At 36.8% G+C, this 19,757-nt stretch overlaps 1 protein-coding gene across 12 annotated transcripts in view; it reads right to left on the bottom strand.

Annotated features, from left to right (window-relative positions):
- Positions 1 to 14,119, bottom strand: part of mapk10 (mitogen-activated protein kinase 10) — a 66,362-nt gene extending 52,243 nt beyond the window's left edge. For 9 of the 12 annotated variants that reach the window (XM_059541654.1, XM_059541657.1, XM_059541661.1 and 6 more), the window contains exon 1: positions 13,863 to 14,101. Coding sequence is in view for 9 of the 12 variants with exons in the window: in XM_059541661.1 (XP_059397644.1) it covers positions 13,863 to 13,865 (3 nt within the window). In the remaining 3 variants the exon portion in view is untranslated. Of the gene's footprint in view, positions 1 to 13,862 lie in introns of all 12 variants that reach the window. The other 3 variants (XM_059541650.1, XM_059541653.1, XM_059541651.1) reach the window with 2 other exon arrangements.
- Between the last annotated feature and the right edge of the window lie 5,638 nt (positions 14,120 to 19,757).

The following is a 19,757-nucleotide window of genomic DNA, read 5'->3' as shown; positions in this document are numbered from 1 at the left end:
GTGTGTGTGTGTGTGTGTGTTCACTGCTCTGTGTGTGTGCACTTTGGATGGGATAAAAGCAGAGCATGAATTCTGAGTATGGGTCACCATACTTGGCTGTATGTCACGTAACAATGTGGCAGCATGTTTTGCATGGAAAGCACCACTTAATTTGTTTTAGAAATGTAGCTTGAATACAATTTTAGTTATTTTCTTAAGTCGACATTCTTTACAAGCTTCACAAGCACATCTGTAGAACAGAAAAATGATTTAAACCACATTTGGTTGGATAAAGACTGCTTTAATGTGGTAAATTAAGGAGAAACCGAATATCAGTGGGAAATAATGTAGGACAGGACTAAAATATGATATTTTTGGCTAATGGTATTTTTGCCCTGCCTATAGTGCCTCAGTTTCATCAGGAGAAAATAAAATTAAAAAGAACATTTCAGAGGCAGAGGAACGAGGAACATTACAGAGGAACATTACATTTTGATGAAACATTATGAATTGTATTTATTTATATTATGTACTGTTAAGTTGCGCACAATAAAACCAGTGACATCAAGTAAATAGTTAATTTTTAAAGGATAACACGTACAATGTTACATTAAGCCTTAAAATGTAGATTTAAAAATGACTTGTTTGGGCTTGTTCAGAGGTAAAAGTCAATCTAGGAGCGACTCATTCCTGTCGACTATTGATTGCTGACAGTTTAAACACCTCTGCTTTTCTGAATTAATAGGACATATTTTTAACTGTATTATTCAGCAGTTCTGCAGTCAAACTTTAGTTTTTACACACTCTACACAAGCATATTTTATTCCTGCATTAATTTTCTCCCCAAACATGCTGACAAAGTTAAAAACTGAAATTACCGGCTGCCAATAGGACAAAAAAAAAAAGTCACAAAAAAAAATATCTTTAATATCCGAGTTGATTCTCCTTGACAGCAACTGGACACTTTTTAATATTTCTCTCTCTTTTCTTACTCAGTATTCTCAAAGCAATTTTTATAATCCGCAATAATCTGCTCCAAAGTTTCATAAGACATTTTAACAATGTCTCAAACTGTGCACAGATTCGCCAAGATACTAAACTGTGAAATCTAAATATGTACTCAAACATTTCACAACAAATTCATCCGAGACCAAATCATTTAAGCTATTCACATTAATGTTGCACCTCTATTCTCTTACATTATATCAGTTATGTTAGTTGTCTGTTGTTTATAGCTATTGCTCAAGTGAATATTTGGGAGAAACACCTAAAGGCAGAATTGATATCCTTAAGAAACTTAACTCAGAATTCCAAACCTCCTGAGCTTTTGAAAGCACAACAAAACCTATAAACTGTCACAGTAACCTTTCAGCTCATCACAGAAGACACCGAAAATTGCAAGGTGTTTCAAATCTCTCACAACCTTCAGTCTGAGCTCTTGCTGGGAAGAACCATAATGTGTTTCATTTAATCAATAGCAGACATCAATCACTAATTACAGAGCACTTGAATATTTTGCAGTTGGCTGCACAAATGCATTGCTGGAGTCCAGGCACATAACTGACTACAGCAGTAAATCAGCGCAAAGTGTTGTGAGATGCCAGAATGTGACTCTCTCTCTTTTCATTTAGTCCCCCTGGTTTTAAATTGCCTTGCTCTCAGTTTGGGTTTTTTCTTTTTGTACTTGCGTGTGTGAGAAAGTGTGTGTGTGTGTGTGTGAGCAAGAAAGAGAGAGCGAGAGATGTCAAATTAATCCCACTCTAGTTCCCCGTTAACTCTGCGGTGTCCTGGATAGCTTACTGATATGAATAATTAACATCTCCCCTTACTCACAGTCTGTTCACTACTCTGAATATTCCTACTACTCCATTTTCTTCCTCTCATACTGTATTGCCTTTGTCAGTAGTGAGCAAAGCAGGAGATAAGTGTAACTGTAAATATTATTACAATTTATAATAATAGTTTTCTATTTGAATACATTTTAAAATGTAATTCATTACTTTGGTGGCAAAGCTGAATTTTCTGCATCATTACTCCAGTCACATGATCCTTCAGAAATCATTCTAATATGCTGATTTGCTGCTCAAGAAACACTTTTTAGTGTTATACATGCTGAAAACAGTTGTGGTGATTAATATTTTTGTGCAAATCATGATACATTTTTTCAGGATTCTTTGATGAACGGAAAATTCAAAATAACATTGCATTTATTTGGAAAATAAATTATCTGTATAAATGTCTTTACTGTTTTTTTATAGGTTTAATGCAATGCATCCCTGCTTAATAAATGTATTAATTTCATTAAAAAAAAGATCTAACTGACCCCAGAATAGAACAGTAGTGTGCATTAAAAAAACAACAACAACAACAACAACAAAACACCTGGGGGGTATTCCAGAAAGCAGGTTATGTGACATACCCGGGTAAGTTTAAGGGTAAGTTAGTGGATAACCTCAACTTTCGGTTCCAAAAATGGAGGTAACTTTCTGGGTATGTATGTAACCATAGGGACTTACTCTCTGAAGATAACCTGCTCGGTAGCAGGTTATGTTCCAGGGTTAGTTTGTTTCAGAAGGTTACTGAGTATGGCGTGCCCTTTTGATGACGATCCTGTGGACGTGGAGGCACAAATTATACGAGGTTTTTTTCGCCGGGAGAGAGTTATAAGACCGCGAATTGATGTATTTTCATTTCCTAATGATTATTTGAAAGAGCGTTATCGATTTTCAAAAGATTCGTTAATTTATTTAACACATCTCTTGAGACCACATATTGCAAATGTCACAAACCGCGGGTCTGCGCTTAGAACAGAGAACATTCTGTGCATATCACTTCGGTTTTTCGCGTCAGGGCATTTTTTGTACAGTGTGGGCGATGCAGAGCATGTGGGAAAGGCAACTGTGTGTAGAGCCGTTCGTACAGTATGTCAGGCACTTAAACGATTCTTACACACATTTGTACAGTTCCCTGGCCATAAACCTCTGCGTGTTATTAAAGAGGAATTCCACAGAGTGGCAGGTTTGTCCTTTGTAGTAAAATCTATGACGCATATTAAATATGTAGTCATACTATTTATATCTATACATGTATTCATCCTGCACACACACACACACACACTTTAAACTTCCATATATGACTTTCTATTTCAGGATTTCCAAATGTAATTGGGTGCATTGATGGCACACACATTCCTATTAAAGCTCCTTCAGTAAATGAGGGAGACTATGTTAATAGGAAATCCATTCATAGTATCAATGTGCAGGTAACAATTTCATTTTGTGTTCCTAATTTTTTGTCTTGTTAAAATCATTAAACTCATTACTTTTTCCCACTAACTATAGGTAATATGTGAGGCAACCCACATCATTACTAATGTGGAGGCAAAATGGCCAGGATCTGTGCATGATGCCAGAATTTTACGCGAGTCATCATTATGCCAGACATTTCAGGAGGGTATGATTTGCTGTATAATTTTTTTTTTTTTACTATATTTGTATTGTACACTTGAATCATTACAGGACAGTACAATGGTTACTTGCTGGGGGACAGAGGATACCCTTGTCTGCCCTATTTAATGACACCCTACCCTGAACCTGATCCCGGACCACAGACCCGCTTTAACCTGGCTCACAGCCGAACACGGGCCAAGGTGGAGATGACCATAGGGATCCTGAAGTCTAGGTTTCAGTGTCTGCGTGGGCTCCGGGTTAGTCCAGAGAGGGCATGCGACATCATAGTGGCTTGTGTTGTGCTTCACAACATTGCCACTATAAGAGGAGAGAGCCACCCTCCTTGTATTGAGGAAGATGGCCCAGAGGAACCCCAACAGGGTTTTGCACACAACAGAGATGGAAGACTATTGAGAGACAGGATTTGTCAAAATTACTTTTATTAAAATGTTTGCACTGGTCTGCTCTGCAGTTCATTTCTTGATTTCCTGCAAAACAATGAAAGTAAAAATGAAATAAAATGAAGCAAAACAAGCTTGAAATAAAATTTGTTGTTTTTTTATTACAATGCTTTATATACACAACACTTTTAACATGCAACAGATTAATCAGAAGTTCTCACCTTAAGGCGATGCTCCAGTAATTCAATTTCAAGTTTTGCTTTTTTAATTTGTAGCTGTATAAGGTCCATCTCCATGTCACTTTTTCTTATTTGTTTTTGAAGATGGACCTTATACAGCTCCTTTGCTGGCAACTAGGAAGGCAAAAAAAGTTTAATGAATGAGATTCTGTCAGACAATAAAAGTAAAATATGGACAACTGCACTCAAATTCTTACTCTGGTTAGATTGTGCATTGAGGTTGAAGGACCTTCATCTGTGGGCAAATCCCCAGGTATGTACTGTGAAAGGACAATGACAGTTTGTTACTCTAATGTAAAAAGGGGGCATACATTATAATGGTGTGCATCATACCTCAGTGGATCTACCAGCATTGTCCACTTCTGTCACAGCAGATGTGGTCTCTTCATCGTCATCTTCATCCTTAAGTGGAAATATGCAAGTATACATTATCTGGCAAAAATAAACATAAAAAATATCTAAAAGCAACTAAAGGTACCTGACAACAAAACACTTACAGCTGTGACAGACTGTGTTCTTTCTGTAGGGTCCAATAATACAATCCCTCTGTCAGTATCTATAAGAAAATACAACCCATACAATTCTCAATATTATCAAAGAGAAACCAATAATGCAGGAAAAAATATCAAAGCAATATAACTAAGACCACAGTAGCCTATACATCATATGTAGTTAAATAATGTAAGCCTGCATAAAAACGTTAAGCATGTTCAAAAAGCCTTTATAAGTGACAGAGAGTAATTTATTAAGTCATAATGAGAACAAATCACAGTGGCAAACTTACATGTCACCATGTTACTTGTGGTGCATGGTGTGTGTGATGAAGTGCCCCCTGGAATGCCAGCAACCACTGGTCGCCCTTTATTAAGGGACAGAGCCAGCTCCTCAGATGGGGTTAGGGGAGGTGGTGGTGGTGGTGGTGGTGGGCCCCCGCCAGTTAGACGGGCTTCAGTCTTCTTTCTATTAGCTACATGACAGAAAGAATATACTAAATCGTGTTTAATAAATAGTTCAGTAATTGTGTAATCAAATATTACCTTTTTGCAGAATGTTTTTGTGTTTCATTTTGACTTGGCTTAAAGTTCTTCTGGCTCCAGAAGGATTACACCTTATTAAATAAGAAACCATATATTCCTAGTCAATATACACTATTTTAATCTGAAGAAATGAATGGCAGGAAAAGCAAATGCTTTCGTAGTGATTTAACAGTCAAAAGGATGCGGAAGGGGTGTTTAATTATTGTGCACTATAATAAAAGGGGAGGCAATATAAAATTTGCAATTTAATACACTCACGCATTTACTCTGTCCGTTATTTTTTGCCAAGCCAACTCTCTTTCTTTAGCCCATGCAGCCGTATTGCTTTTTTTCATTATTATTGGCTTGAATTCTTCGTATGCGTGCATTAAAACCTCCAACTCCGCCTCAGTAAAGTATGCCGCTCTTTTTTTTTCGTTGTCATTTTCCATTTTGACTCGTGAAATCGGCGATCCATTGAAAATGCCTTTATGCACGCGCATTAACTCTGGGTAACCAGTAGGAGGTTGATTAAACTAACTCTTCTCAGGTGTTTTGGAACCGACATACTCATGGTATGCGGGTTTGGGGTAAATCAACCCAGAGGTTATGATTTACCAAATGGTAAGTTAACCTTGCTTTCTGGAATACCCCCCTGGTCCAAACCTAGTGAGCTGAAATTTTCTTGCAACATTAGTGCACTCCTAAAAAGATGGATGTTCCAATAGATAGGTAGCAACATTATGCTAACATAATTTAGTTTTTTCCATTTTAGAGCAATTTTTAAGGCAGCATCACATGTATCATTTACAGCTAATGCATTTATTCAGGCAAGATGGAATTAAAAGTTAAATTAATTAACATAGTCTGTAAATCTGTGCATTAGAAGAGTTAGGATTTTTGTTACATAGCTACACCTGGTGATGACAAATGACCACCATTACATGTTACTCATTTAGTCAACTAAGCAAGTCAATGAATCATAGTCACTGAAGAGTCACTCTTTAAACCAAGATTCATTCAGGAATGAAACAAGCAATCTTTTAGAAATGAGTCATTGAATCATTTACTTAACCGATTTGTTAAGTAACACAGGATCAAAACAAGTCACTGAGTTTATGAGCAAGTTATTAAATCATTTACTCAAAAGATTGATTTAATATTACTTTGCATTGCTTGAAGATGTTTAATAGCAGGTGGTGCAAAAACAAAGTAACTCAGTATTCTGTCTAAAATTTTAGTTTCTCAATATTAACATTGTACAGCTCCAAAGCTGTTGTATAAAAGCATTATCTCATGTACACATATTCAGTGCAGTACTGAAAAGTATATATATAAAACAAATGAACATTTTTGCAAATATTTTTGTGTGCTACATATTCTTTATAATTATTATAATATCACATTTTTAGCTTTGCAACATGCAACCTCAAGTGTCACTTGCAATATTCATTATACTGTAAAAATGAATGTAGTTTTCCATTCCAACACTCCCATTAGATGACCTTGTGCTGCCCGAAATCCTTTCACAAATAACCCACAAGCTCCATCTGGATTAGGACTAGGATTTGTGAGGAATTGTGTGTGGTTGATCATTAGACCGCCTGGTGTGAGCAGATTATAATAATGGATTTAAAAAAAGCTAATTTCTTTAAAAGAACAACATGTAATTTATCTCTATTTTGGAACACAGTTGGCTTCAGTTTAGATTGATAAGGAAATAATGATCTATCCATCAGCTTTGTATCCTTAAGCCATTCCGACCTGCAATAATTTACAAACCCTTTCAGATTAATGTCTCGTGGTTGAAAATAAACAGTGGGGGTGGACCGTACGCCGACTATCACTGTAATATCCCACTGCATCTTTATCTAGGATAGAGAAATAAATATGAATAAATCAAATTAGTGAATGGGACAAAAAGACAAATAAGCTTTTAATGTTATTGATTTGAGTGTGTCTATAGATACTGGACAGCCGAATTCATCTTTATGCCACAGAGAAGAATGTCTAGAATACCTAGTTGCTCACTAGGTCAGGAACAGGAAATGCTCTCCCTCTCTCATCCTGTGGGTCATTTTCATTCATGTCAGGGCAATGTCACGGAAGCCAGCAGCAAAAAAGAAATACAAATTAGCTTTTTATGTACTCTATAATAATGATATGTTATGGTTTATGCACATCACAATACGTTTCTCCCTTTAAAGATAAAAGACTAAATCTCTGAAAGAAATGGAGATCCAGTTCTCTTTATAATGCATTTGGAGAGACAAAGTAGCTTTTGAGTTTAAGTGCTTGATTCTTTCATTACCAACAACACTCCAACTTCCTTTCAGGTCCTTGCTGACTACTGCCTTCAGGAAGCTACCTTTTGAGACAGCATGCTAACCGTGACATAAGTAATATAAATCAAAACAAGTACTTCACAAAATGTTAGAGATAAGATTAGTATTTGAGTGCTATTTTTATAATATTTATATATTAATATATAATTTATTACTGAATTGAATTATATTTTTATTTGAATATTTATATAAATTTATTAATATTTGGAATCACTTTAACAGTCATTTTGTTATGCAGTTTTTGTCATTTTTATTTGTTTATATACATTTTACGTGTGTATATATATATACATACTGTGTGCATGTCTGTAAAATAGCTCATTTTAATTAGTTTTAACAATTTTATACTTTTAGTACTGATGGGTAAGTATATTGATGCATTTTTTTCACAGAGCATGTCACAGGGCATTCTGGGATTGCTTTCTTTACAACGGGTGCTATGCTTCAATTTGGACAAAATTAGTATCTCATGAGGCAGCACAAGATACTATTCACTTGTTAGCTAATGTATGATGCCTTAAAAGGTACTCTAGTTAGGGAGCTCACTAAGTCCTAATGTGTTAGAAACTTCACAACTCTCACAAAGTGGCACAAGTGACAGATCAAGCTTTCTGACAGGTGTCTGTCTACCTTTCTCCATTGAGTGGGAGGAGTAAATAACAAACACCGCCTACAGCTAGTCATTCAGGATGTGTCTCCTATTCTCAGCATTCATCATGTACCCAAACTATCTGCAGTGACTCAACGGGTTTCTTAGCAACAGTTGAAACACTCAAGATGTCAATAGCAATGTTCTCCAGCAATATGACTATGATTCTTATTATCTTGTCAGTTCGCTTGTCTCGCTGTATGATCTTCATCCAAAAAACAAAAGAAGAAAACAGGCCCGAATGACTGAGCTCACAATGGCAGATGCCTGGAGTGTCCAAAGCAAATGTCACTTACTGTTCTGCAAATTTCAAATCCTCTTTTCTGTGCCAACAGCATCGTCTCTCTCTGGACTCAGCCAATCACAGAGCGGCATCTCTGAAGGCCTGCCTACCTACATACCTACCTACCTCTCCATCCATCCATACACACATCTATCTATCTATCTATCTATCTATCTATCTATCTATCTATCTATCTATCTATCTATCTATCTATCTATCTATCTATCTATCTATCTATCTATCTATCTATCTATCTATCTATCTATCTATCCTCTCAGTCTAAAGTTTAGGTCACCTTTAGCTTCCCTGTCCTGCTTTTAGTCTGAGCAAGTGCACAGAATGAGAGCAAAAGACAGAGACCTGTTTTAGCCAGAGTTATGTGTGCTTTCGGAAAGCCTGATCTATTTTAAATGACCCCTCTGTTTGACACATTGCAAATAAGTTACGTTTCTGTAACTTCACAGAGCCAGAAAAAATTTCTACTGAATTTCTTGATTATGTGTAGGTGTGTGACAATCAAGTTTGCTGTGTGTGTTTGTGCATGTGTGTGTGTGTGTTTGTGTGTGTTTGTGTGTGTGTGTGTGTGTGTGTGTGTGTGTGTGTGTGTGTGTGTGTGTGTGTGTGTGTGTGTGTGTGTGTGTGTGTGTGTGTGTGTTTGCTTTAATTTTGTTCTTTTCTGCTGTGCACTGAAGGCAAAACTTAAGTCAGCTTACAAGCATCACATCAATTTGTCAGTAATTCCACACAGTAATTCCAATGGTCCCATATTTCATGTCTTTCCTCTCTCTCTCTCTCTCTCTCTCTCTCTCTCTTTCTCTGTCTCTCTCTCTGTCGATGATGCTGTGGGGGACCTGAAATCCTGTCAAGTAAACTCTGCAGCAACATATGCATTCAACCAAACACTAAAGAAACACACACAACCGAACCGTACAGCTCAGAGCGGAGTGCAAGTGAATGGCCTGCAGTTACTTCAGTGAAATATTCAGAATGGCAACAGTAAATTGCTTTGAGATCTGAGAGTTTAAAATCAGCCTCTAAAACCAGCAAGTCATTTAGAAAGTCAAACAAAGTGAAAAAGACCTTAAGTTCACCTTCCCCAATTTTCAGGAAGACAAAGTGTCCCTCAGATGACAGCAGCAAACACATGCTATATTTCTCTAAACACTCTGAGAACCCTCTGAGAAACACAAACACAGTGACTTCCTGTAATTAACACACACATGAACTAGAAGAGTGAAAGAAAAGCAGTCAGCTGGACAAGGGGGTTATCCTGGGGGAAAATTACATTTGTCCAAACACTTGTTTGGATGACTATTTAGAAGAACACAAACAAAGCGCAGCGATAATACTGTAACATCTCATTAGTTTGCTGAGGCAATTAAAGTTGTCTCTTGCATAAAGCTCTGCTACTATAGGGCACAGCAAAAACATCTAAACGGATACAGCGATTAGACTCCTTTCAAAATACGGAGAGGTTAGGTTTAGGGCAACAGAGCTTCATTTTTTTTTTTATCCCAGGCAGTAAACACACTTGTTCATTCAGATCCTAGGAACTGAATGAAGGTCTATATCTTTGTATCTTCTGTAAAAAAAAAAAAAAAAAAAAAAAAAAAAAAAAATTATATATAGATTGGTGCCATACCTGAACAACAACAATAACACATCATTCCATTTGATAAAAAATAGTAGAATCTGAGAGATATAGTATATATAGTAAAAGTAGCAAGTGCAGATGTGTTTGACATCCCACAATTCCTGTCCACATTACTGTAATACTATCAGATAAATCCTTTGCTGACAGCTGCAGTATTCATGGCTTTAATCACAGCTCTCTCAAAACTGAGGATGATGACTCTCCTGTTGGAGGAAAATGAAGACACACACACACCAACAGCTATGGTCACACACCTAATAAAAGCAATTAAGTGAAAATATATTTATGTAACAGATGTGAATTAGAAACATTTACACTAATGCTTCTGGAGATTAATTTCTCTGACAAAACGATGAATCAGAGTCATTAATCAACACGTTCATTTCACCCTGCATAGTCAAGACTGAATCTACATTTTATGTGCTTGGCAGATGCTTTCGACAAAAGCAATTTACACTGGATTTAAGTTATACATTTAATCAGTTTTCCCTGGGAAGCAAACCCATGACCTTTTGGCATGGCTAGTGCCGTGCTCATCTGATGAACTTCATTTAAAGTAATAGTTCACCCAAAGAATGACATCTCCAATCATTAATTCTGCTTGTACACATTCAAACCTGGCACATCACAATCTAATGGCATAATTATAATGTTATACATCACACAAAGATACTATTTGGCTTCAGAAGACTTCAAATTAACCACTTCATAGCGATATTTGTCCATTTGGAGTGTGAATATGACGTAGAGTTGGCAAGGGGAAGTCAGATTCAATCCCCAGGAATAATATGAACTGATGAAATGTATACCATGAATGTTAGATGCACTGGAATCAATGCTCACTTTGGACATTCTACAAAACATCTCTATTTGTATTCAGCCAAAGAAATAAAATATTATTTGGAATCACTAGATCACAAACAATATCACAATCATTGCAATAGGATATAGCTTTCAGATATAAAATGCCAGGTATCACAAGAAAACAATCACTATAAAATAAAAATAATCTACGATACTAATCTATGACAACAGCCTAGAGAAACCAATCGACTCTAAAGCGATCAGTTATATAAGATGAGCTCCTAAATCCTAATGATCAGCTGAAAGTATGCAAACTGCAAGCCAATAACTGCACCATCTGTCAATTCAAGAGCTCTCATGATCAAAGACCAATCAAATATGAAGGGGATGTAACATATATAATATGAAGATAAATGATTGTTGTGCATTTCGAAGGGATGCATAAGAGTTCTGATACTGATAGTACTGATATATCTGCCAATAATGATGGTGATAGTTTGGATGTCTTGTTTTAAAAACAACACAATTTCAAATTTGTTTGAAAAACCACCCCCCCACATTAACTTTCTCTTTAAAGTGAAGGAGGAAGGTAAAAGATAAAAGTGATAAGCTATCAATAAATTCCTGCGTTTTTTTTCACCAGGCATTTCAGAATCAGTCCCAGAAGCCTCTGAAACATTCTCCTTGGGGCTGAAATTTCCTTGAATGCCACAGTGCTGATGGTAAACATTATTTTATGATGCACAAAAACAAAAATGTGGTGCTAAATCTCTGCACAGTACACTGGAAGCTTGTGGGAGTTCAGACTAAAAACCTGAAATTCTGTTGCTACAGATCATGTGGTTTATTAGTTATTATTAAACAACATCTGCTTTTACTGTATATAATTAAAGATAGCAACTGGTAAACAGAAAGCAAGTGCTATAGATGTCTAGTCATTCCGAAGAGGAGCAGGTGGAGCTCTGTCTAAAGCCACGCCCCTCCTCTCACATAATAACAATTATAATGAGCATCCTGTCACCCCACATGGCCACCAACAAATGACATCATCGGTCACACGCATGGACATGTGCCTACATTAAGTCTTAAAATTTCATGGACGATTAATTCAGAGTGCTGATCCTTTAAAACAACTGAAATACACAAAATTTAAGGATGATTATAAAATATCACTGGGCAATGTGATCCATGCATGGAAAATATATGTTAGGTTAATAGTCGTAAAATAGCAGGAATATTATAATATGTTATGGAATGAGGTGTAATTTTTCATACTGGACAACACTGAGATGTCTTAACCAGAGTCCACTAATTCTAACCACAATCAACCAGAGACAGAACAAGCTACTGGCTCCAAAACATTAAATATTAAGTGGGACTGTTCTTTAGCTGTATGGCAGGGACTAAAAATGTGACTTTGCAAACCCACAGAGCTAGTATATGATGTTTAGAAACATGTCATGCTACTATAAACTGCAACTAGCCATACAAAAACACCATATTTTGCTTTCAAATGAACGTGGCACATAAAACAAGGTATATAGAGAAGATTACTGATGCAACATGAATGCAACAATAATAATAATCTGAATAATCACACAAACATACTAGGAAGTCAATAAATATTGATGATAAGTTTAACCCCGTCAGTTGCAGTGGACTGCATAACTGGATGGGTCAAGCATCTATTTGCAAGAAATTATTCAGCTTAAAGAGTCTATCGATGACCCAAGTCCTTAAAAAAAGGAAACAACTGCTTAGGAGCAAGGTCAGTTTGCAGAGAGGGGTTGTTTGCTGAACCGTCAAAGACTCCAGCTTTTCAAGGCTTCCCTAATTCATTCCAAAGTCACTCTCTTAATCCTAACCAAAATGTCAGCACACCTCTGACACTAAACCGTGAGGAGAATCTAACCAGAGCACCAAGTGTTATGTGATTTAGCAATATACTGACACAATGGAACAGCCTAATTAGCCATATGGGGTCTTTTTGGGGGGCTATGAATGATTGGTCCATGGATGTTCCTCAGTATTATGTGCTGTGCCATGCCAAACCCTGCAGTAATTGGCTCATTTTAACAGAGCACTAATGTTTAAAAGCCACATTGTGCCATTGTAAAGTGCCATGAAACATTTCAGCACAGGTCAGATCACCAGTTTTGAAAAATGCAAAAAAAAGTTGGCATTGAAAGCCTAGTGAAGAGGGGCGATAACAGAACTCTTTGTTCAATTGAGGCAATTTGCATAAATACATTATAATTCATTTTTAAGCTCACAATACATTACACAAATACTTCCAGGTCATTTTTTTAAGTAATTGAATCCAAAAATAAATGCAGAGTCATTTGTGTTTTACATCAAGAAAATATATGAATGCGCTTTTGCATTTTTATAAACTTTTTGATACTGTTATTCCATGCAGTTTTATGAGGAAAAAAAACATCACATCCTGTGAAGCTGACTTGATGTTTATTCCAAACCTGAAACCAAAAACTGCCCTAAAAATCCAATTTGAAGTTTTGAAATCTAAAAATACTGAATTCTGGTTTTGTCTTCCATCATGTGCAACACATACATCTGATATCATCTAAAATGAGTTTTAGTGTTTCATGGTACTTTAATTGTCATCGAATAATGGTTATATTCAACCATAGGTGGCAATGAATCAATTCACAGCAAGCTTTTTTTATTATAATTTTTTTTATATATTTGCATGTAAATGTAGCCTAATTGTTGTGACTCCAGATTCTATCAGTCCATATTCTAACAAAGGCCTGCCGTCACTGGAAACAGGACATATGATGCAGGATTGCGAGTGATGCAGGGAAAACATGGATGGAAGTGCGCTCACACGCTCAAAAAAAAAAAAACGCAAAAATCCTGCCGTCTAGATCGTTCTCGTGCGCACCGACAGTCGTGACTGCTCATTTATTTTCCTTTGCCACAAAGGCATCGACTTCATTAACCTTCATAGCGATCAATATTCATCACCCCACCCTTCAGGTTCCCGCATCAACATCTCCCAGCGACCGAACGACCGACCTACCATTCCGTGCCAGCTGCCCGTCCGACGATCCCGATCCGGTGACAGTCAAGTCCTGTTCAAAACATCCCGTTAGGCGACGGTTTTAAAGACCACTGGGAGGACGAATCAAACAGATATAAAGAAAACAATGTAGATGAAACAAAAAGAGAAGGATTAAAGTCTGAGTTTGCGATGCTGAATCACTGCGCGCTCACCATTGTGCTGCAGGATGCTGCCTGTACCATAATGGATCCTACCAGCGTAGGGATGGAGAAGGGGTGGTGGGGGGTGCGGGAGACGGGTTGCCGTAGCAACCGGAGGGAGCACACGATGACGTCAAAGCCGAGAGCGGTCTCATAGGAGTGAGAAGATGGAGAGAAGATCTGCAGATTGGTGGGATTTGGCGCACATGATCGCCGACTGCGTGTTCGGAGGCGGGCAGAGAAACAGCCGTCAGCATCTCTGAGCATTCGATCCAATCGGTTTCGTCCCGATGATTCGGTTCAAAAGAATCGATTCAATAACTATTTCGAGTCGTTAGTCAAAAGCGACCCCAGGTCTTTCAACGGCAGCATGAAGTATAGCCCAATTAATATAATAATGATTAGCAACATTAAGCCCTTCTTAAACCAGCAAAGACAAGGAAATCATCTTGGTTTACGCTGTCAATGGCACGCATTAACGTTTTCAATTAAGTAGCTAAACTGTGGGTTATGTGAATAATGTTTTTTCAAGTTGGTGGTATGGCTATTTAGCCTACTGTAAATTCATTATTGTGTGAGTTTACGTAAAATATTTTTTCCAACGAGCTCGAATAAATAAAAGTGTCAAATGTAGCGTTTTTTATTATTATTTATTTCAACACTCTTACCCCAAAAGTTGTCCCTTATAGTCTAACCACCGCAAACGCTTTGAATGACAAAGAATCGGTTCAAACGAACGATTCATTCGGAATCGCCCATCACCAGCTACTTCTGACAGTAATAGGGCCTGCCTAAAACACTGCACCACGGCTAGTTATTTATATATTATTTTATATATATATATATATATATATATATATATATATATATATATATATATATCCAGATTATTTTCAATTCCAATGGAGAACAAACACATTTCTGACTGAATCTGGATTTTTAATTAATTTATTTATTTATTTATTATTCAGAATAAATTTCTGAAGCAAAGTTCTTCTTCTTCTTCCTCTATTTTTTCATTATTATTATTATTTTTTTTTTACTCCAGGCAGTGATGTTGCAACATAATATGGGCTAGAAAAGGTAGATAAACTCTGACTGAAATTTTAAGAAAATTATATTTGTGATCTGTTCACTAACTAAAAAGCCTCCAGGCACAGTGTAGTCACTCGAGAGCTGTGGTTAGACTGACTGACAGCCAAGCTGTCATCATTCTAAACATTTAGAGCAATGTCAAGTGGCAGAACATGCTGAATGTGTAAGATCCTCTGGGCATCTACCTCACAATTACAGTCCTGCTTCTCTGAGTATATATAATCACACCAGTCCACATTTGGGACTGTCTATTCAACAGCCTGTGCATAACAATGTCCTATGCTCCCTCTGAAAACATTTACACCTTAAGGTCTTTAGCAAATCCAGGGCTCAACTGTGACTGATTTAGTTTCATATTAAATAAAATCAAAGATGTATTGAACTTGGAATAGTAGAGCTGAACTGTCTTGCATTTTGAGGCTTTGGTAAATATTGACAACATCTGCATTTGTGTCTTTTAGAAGATAAATGCCCAGAGTAAAGTGTTCCACTTTGAAAATCAAGAGCAGAGCACTCGAGAAAATCTTTACATAATATCATTATGAAAATGATCTGCCCACTCTGCAGAAACTGCCAATACCTTGCAGGGGAATGTTACCAGTCTGTTCACATATCTAATCAATACACATAAACACAAATGTGTTTAACATTTAACATCTTCCAGATGCAGGATTTGCTTTACACACTAGAGCTGTGTTGCACTCTAGAATGGCACTTAAAAAAAGCTTTCTGTGTTATCAAGGAGAATCAGATACATATTTCATGAAAGTAGAAGAACATGGCTTCATTTTGAGGGTGGTGAAACCATTATAAAACATTAGTAAAAATCTTAGTATTTATCCCCCCCCCCCCCCCCCCCCACACACACACACACACAAGCACAAGTGAATATGATCTGATTTGTTATAAACAACACATTAAAACTCTTATAAATGAATGACTAATACTCGCACTCAAAGATCAATGATTTTTTATAATGACACTATAATTCCACGAGGGGGCGTGTCTTGCATTATAAACCTAAAAACAACTGAACACTTAGAACACTCAGTGGAAGGAAGCCATGAAAGCTGAATTACTTCCTAACAGACTGAGAATGGACCCTCTAGCTATTGAAAACCAACTTTCAAGCGTTGCGTGATGTTGATAACATAGTCTTTCACTCTTATGATTCGCAATTGATCTTTTATGAGGGGAATTTTCTCTAAATAACTTATAAAATATCCATATGTTGTTAGTTGAAAATCATTTATTTAGGCAGCTGTGACAAAATAGTGTTACTACTATGCAGAGCTCTATAAAATATACTGAACGTACTTCCATCAATCATCATCAGTGTAATGCTTGCTGATGATGACCAGCACATGGTCCAGTCATAGAAATACACAAATGTTTTTTTATTACTCTGCCTCTGAATAGAATAACTACTTTCAGACTTGGAAAAGTTGCTGTTTACATATACAGGTACATCTGGATCATTGTTTTATATATATGAATATATTAGATTGTTTTGTAATTACCTCATGCTTTATACTGTAAATGTACAGTTTGTGCAGCATTTGATTACATCTGTCGGACAAATTATTTCAACATGACTAAACCAGATGGCCAGTGTTCAAAAGTTTGGGGTCTGTAAGAGTTGTAAATGTTTTTCAAAGTCTCTTGTGTTCAGCAAGGCTGCATTTGATCAAAATATAAATATATTTTTTCATTTAAATATATACATTCTATAAAATGTAAGAATATTTTATATATATATATATATATATATATATTAAAAAAATGAATTGAAAACCTCAGTAACCTAAGAAAGAATGCTTCATATTAACTAATATTACTCAAAAACTAACAATGTGTGTATATATATATATATATATATATATATATATATATACTCACACACACACGCGCGCACACACACACACACACACACACACGCACGCACGCACGCACACACACACACACACACACACACACACACACACACACACACACACACACACACACACACACATGGTCTGCTAGCTGCTGCATGAATGTGGACTTTAAACTTGCAGTTATGCTTCTTATGTAAAGTACTAAGTATATTAAACTGTGTTTAGCGTCTGCATTTCAACTGAGCCTTTAGGGAGCAAAACAACAACATTTAGTTGCGGCCTTTTCAGTAAGAAACAAAAAGCATTTATTTATATAATTCTTGGACAAGCTGTTTTACTCAGGGGACACAGAGGCGTAGCAAAAGTGCTAGAGGAAGCATATTTGCAAAATCAGGGCAAGCAATTACCAAACCAACCAATCTAGTCTGTCTCCCCCTCCTCTCTTTTTCCTTTCCGGCATCCCCACAGAGGTTTTAATGGCCTGGTCTGGACCCAGGAGTGCTCTGTGCTGTTATGCCCTGTAGGTACAAACCTCCAAAGCCCTGGATAGAGAACGCCTGCTGTCACTACCAGTTAAGTCATGGTGGAACATTTGCAGACATCATAAACAATCAAATTCAAACAGACAATGAATATCACATTCTCTAAATCTTAAAAGCCTCCAAAGATACAATGAGGGAAGCTGTTAATTTATAGAAGAAAGATTATTTCTCAGTGGCCTGAGAAACGCGAATTGAAGTGAAGAAGAGACGTATTTCTTATCTTTATTGTTCAACAAAAACGCCAATTAGGAAAAACTTAATTTAAAGAAATTAATAAATAATCATACTAACATCTTGCTTCCCCAGAAGCATGACACTGCTTAACAATCCTGAATCATGACAGATCCTGAAAGCTTTATATATTACTTACAATTAAAATTTTTATATAAATATTAATGACATTTTAACACACTTTTGCACTGTTTTGAATTGTATTGCAATTCCTTGCACATCATGTCCCATACTCCTCATCTAATTCTTCATAATCCTGCTCTTCAGGGCCCTCTTGTGCAGTCTAACCACCACCTCCTTTTACTTTTTGCCCCACTTTTTGAAGGTGGGCATATCAGGTCCGAGAAAAAAAACAAAAAAAAAAACAATAGTGGTCGATTTTAAAATAGCACTCATTCTGTATCTTTCTGAATTCTGTTTTGAAGGAAGAAAAAGTTAGTGGTGTAGCACAGTACCTCGGAGTGACATTTGGTTTCCCTCAAATAGCAGGGTACGGAGAAACTTAGTTTTTCCCGTTAGTCATATGAGCGGTGCTAACTCACTGTTTCTCTTGCACCCCCCCCCCCCTTCTTTACTTCAAAAACGAGCATCATTATATATAAACAAAGACATTTTCTGCAGACCCCATTTAAGAGCTGCACATGTTTTAATGAAAGCATTAAAGTCAAATAAATCAAAGCAATATGTTTGCAGCAACCTATAACCTCTTGCAGGGGTCACGTGCAGGCGTGTATGGTGATCCCTGCTGCCTTAGGTGAAGTAGGAAGCTCTGCTTAAGTTTAAAGATGGACTTTCAGGGTCAATAACAGCACAGGGTGAGAAAAAGGAGTGTGAAGGGGAGGGGATGGGAGATAGGAGATGGGGAGAGGGGTGAAGGTGGAATTCTGTAGTTGGAGTACTAAATTCTCATTCTTCTGTAGCTCTCAGGCAACACAGGGCAAGCATGACTGACCCCAGAACAAAACACTGTAAGGTGCAACAGCATGAACTCTCAAACAAAACATGCTGTCTCTTAATGAGTGGTCAGACAGGCATACATTATTTAATGGAACAATTTAATGATGATACAGGATACATTTTTCACAATATTGTGCAACTAAAAAAAATTAAATTACAGCTAAACAAATTTAGATGACCTCTAAATAACATCATCATGCTCAGACTGAACACAATACATAGTTTCAAAATTAATATAATCAAATACAATAAACCTGTAATTTTCAATTTTTTAATACATTTTGATATTTGAAAATTAAATTTTTTTTTTAATAAATTTTGAATTTTTTTTTCTCTGTATTTTTGATCAAATAAATGAGGCCTTGATGAGCATAAGAGACTTATTTAAAAAACTGCACTTACCACACACACACAATTTATTACACGTATACACGTTTTATAGGCTAAAATATTGAGAAAAAACAAACAAACATTTGTTTACATACAGTATAGAAAGTGCTTTATTTAAATATTCAGATTTTTGGAATTTAATAAACCTTTTAACAAAATCATTTGTTGTGTGCGTGGTAACATTATCGCTTAATATGCAAATATGTGGGTGTTTAATGAGTTTGCGTCATATTTAAAAGTTTAAAGGGTAAATGAAAGAAAATGAAAACCTGCACGCAACATGCGCATTTCTCCTTCAGTTGTTTGTTTTTGTTGCGTTACATATCTGGATGCGTGGCCACCGTGGACTGCGTCTCACTGTATCAACTTTTCGTGGTATTTTCCTCCCAGTTGAGGAGAGTTTCTATAGAGACGCCTCGTGTTGCGGGTGTGACTGTTCCTGCCCCGGTGGAAAGTAACCAATGAGCGGCAGGAGTGCGCGTGTCTGGTTACTCCCTCTCTCCAGCGAGCAGGAGGGCTCACAGACCGAGAGAGAGAGAGAGAGAGAGAGAGAGAGAGAGAGAGAGAGAGAGAGAGAGAGAGAGAGAGAGAGAGAGAGAGAGAGAGAGAGAGAGAGAGAGA

Source organism: Carassius carassius, chromosome 47 (assembly GCF_963082965.1).
Source record: "Carassius carassius chromosome 47, fCarCar2.1, whole genome shotgun sequence".
In the NCBI taxonomy this organism is placed as follows: domain Eukaryota; kingdom Metazoa; phylum Chordata; class Actinopteri; order Cypriniformes; family Cyprinidae; genus Carassius; species Carassius carassius.
This window is presented reverse-complemented; position numbering and strand designations above follow the sequence as displayed.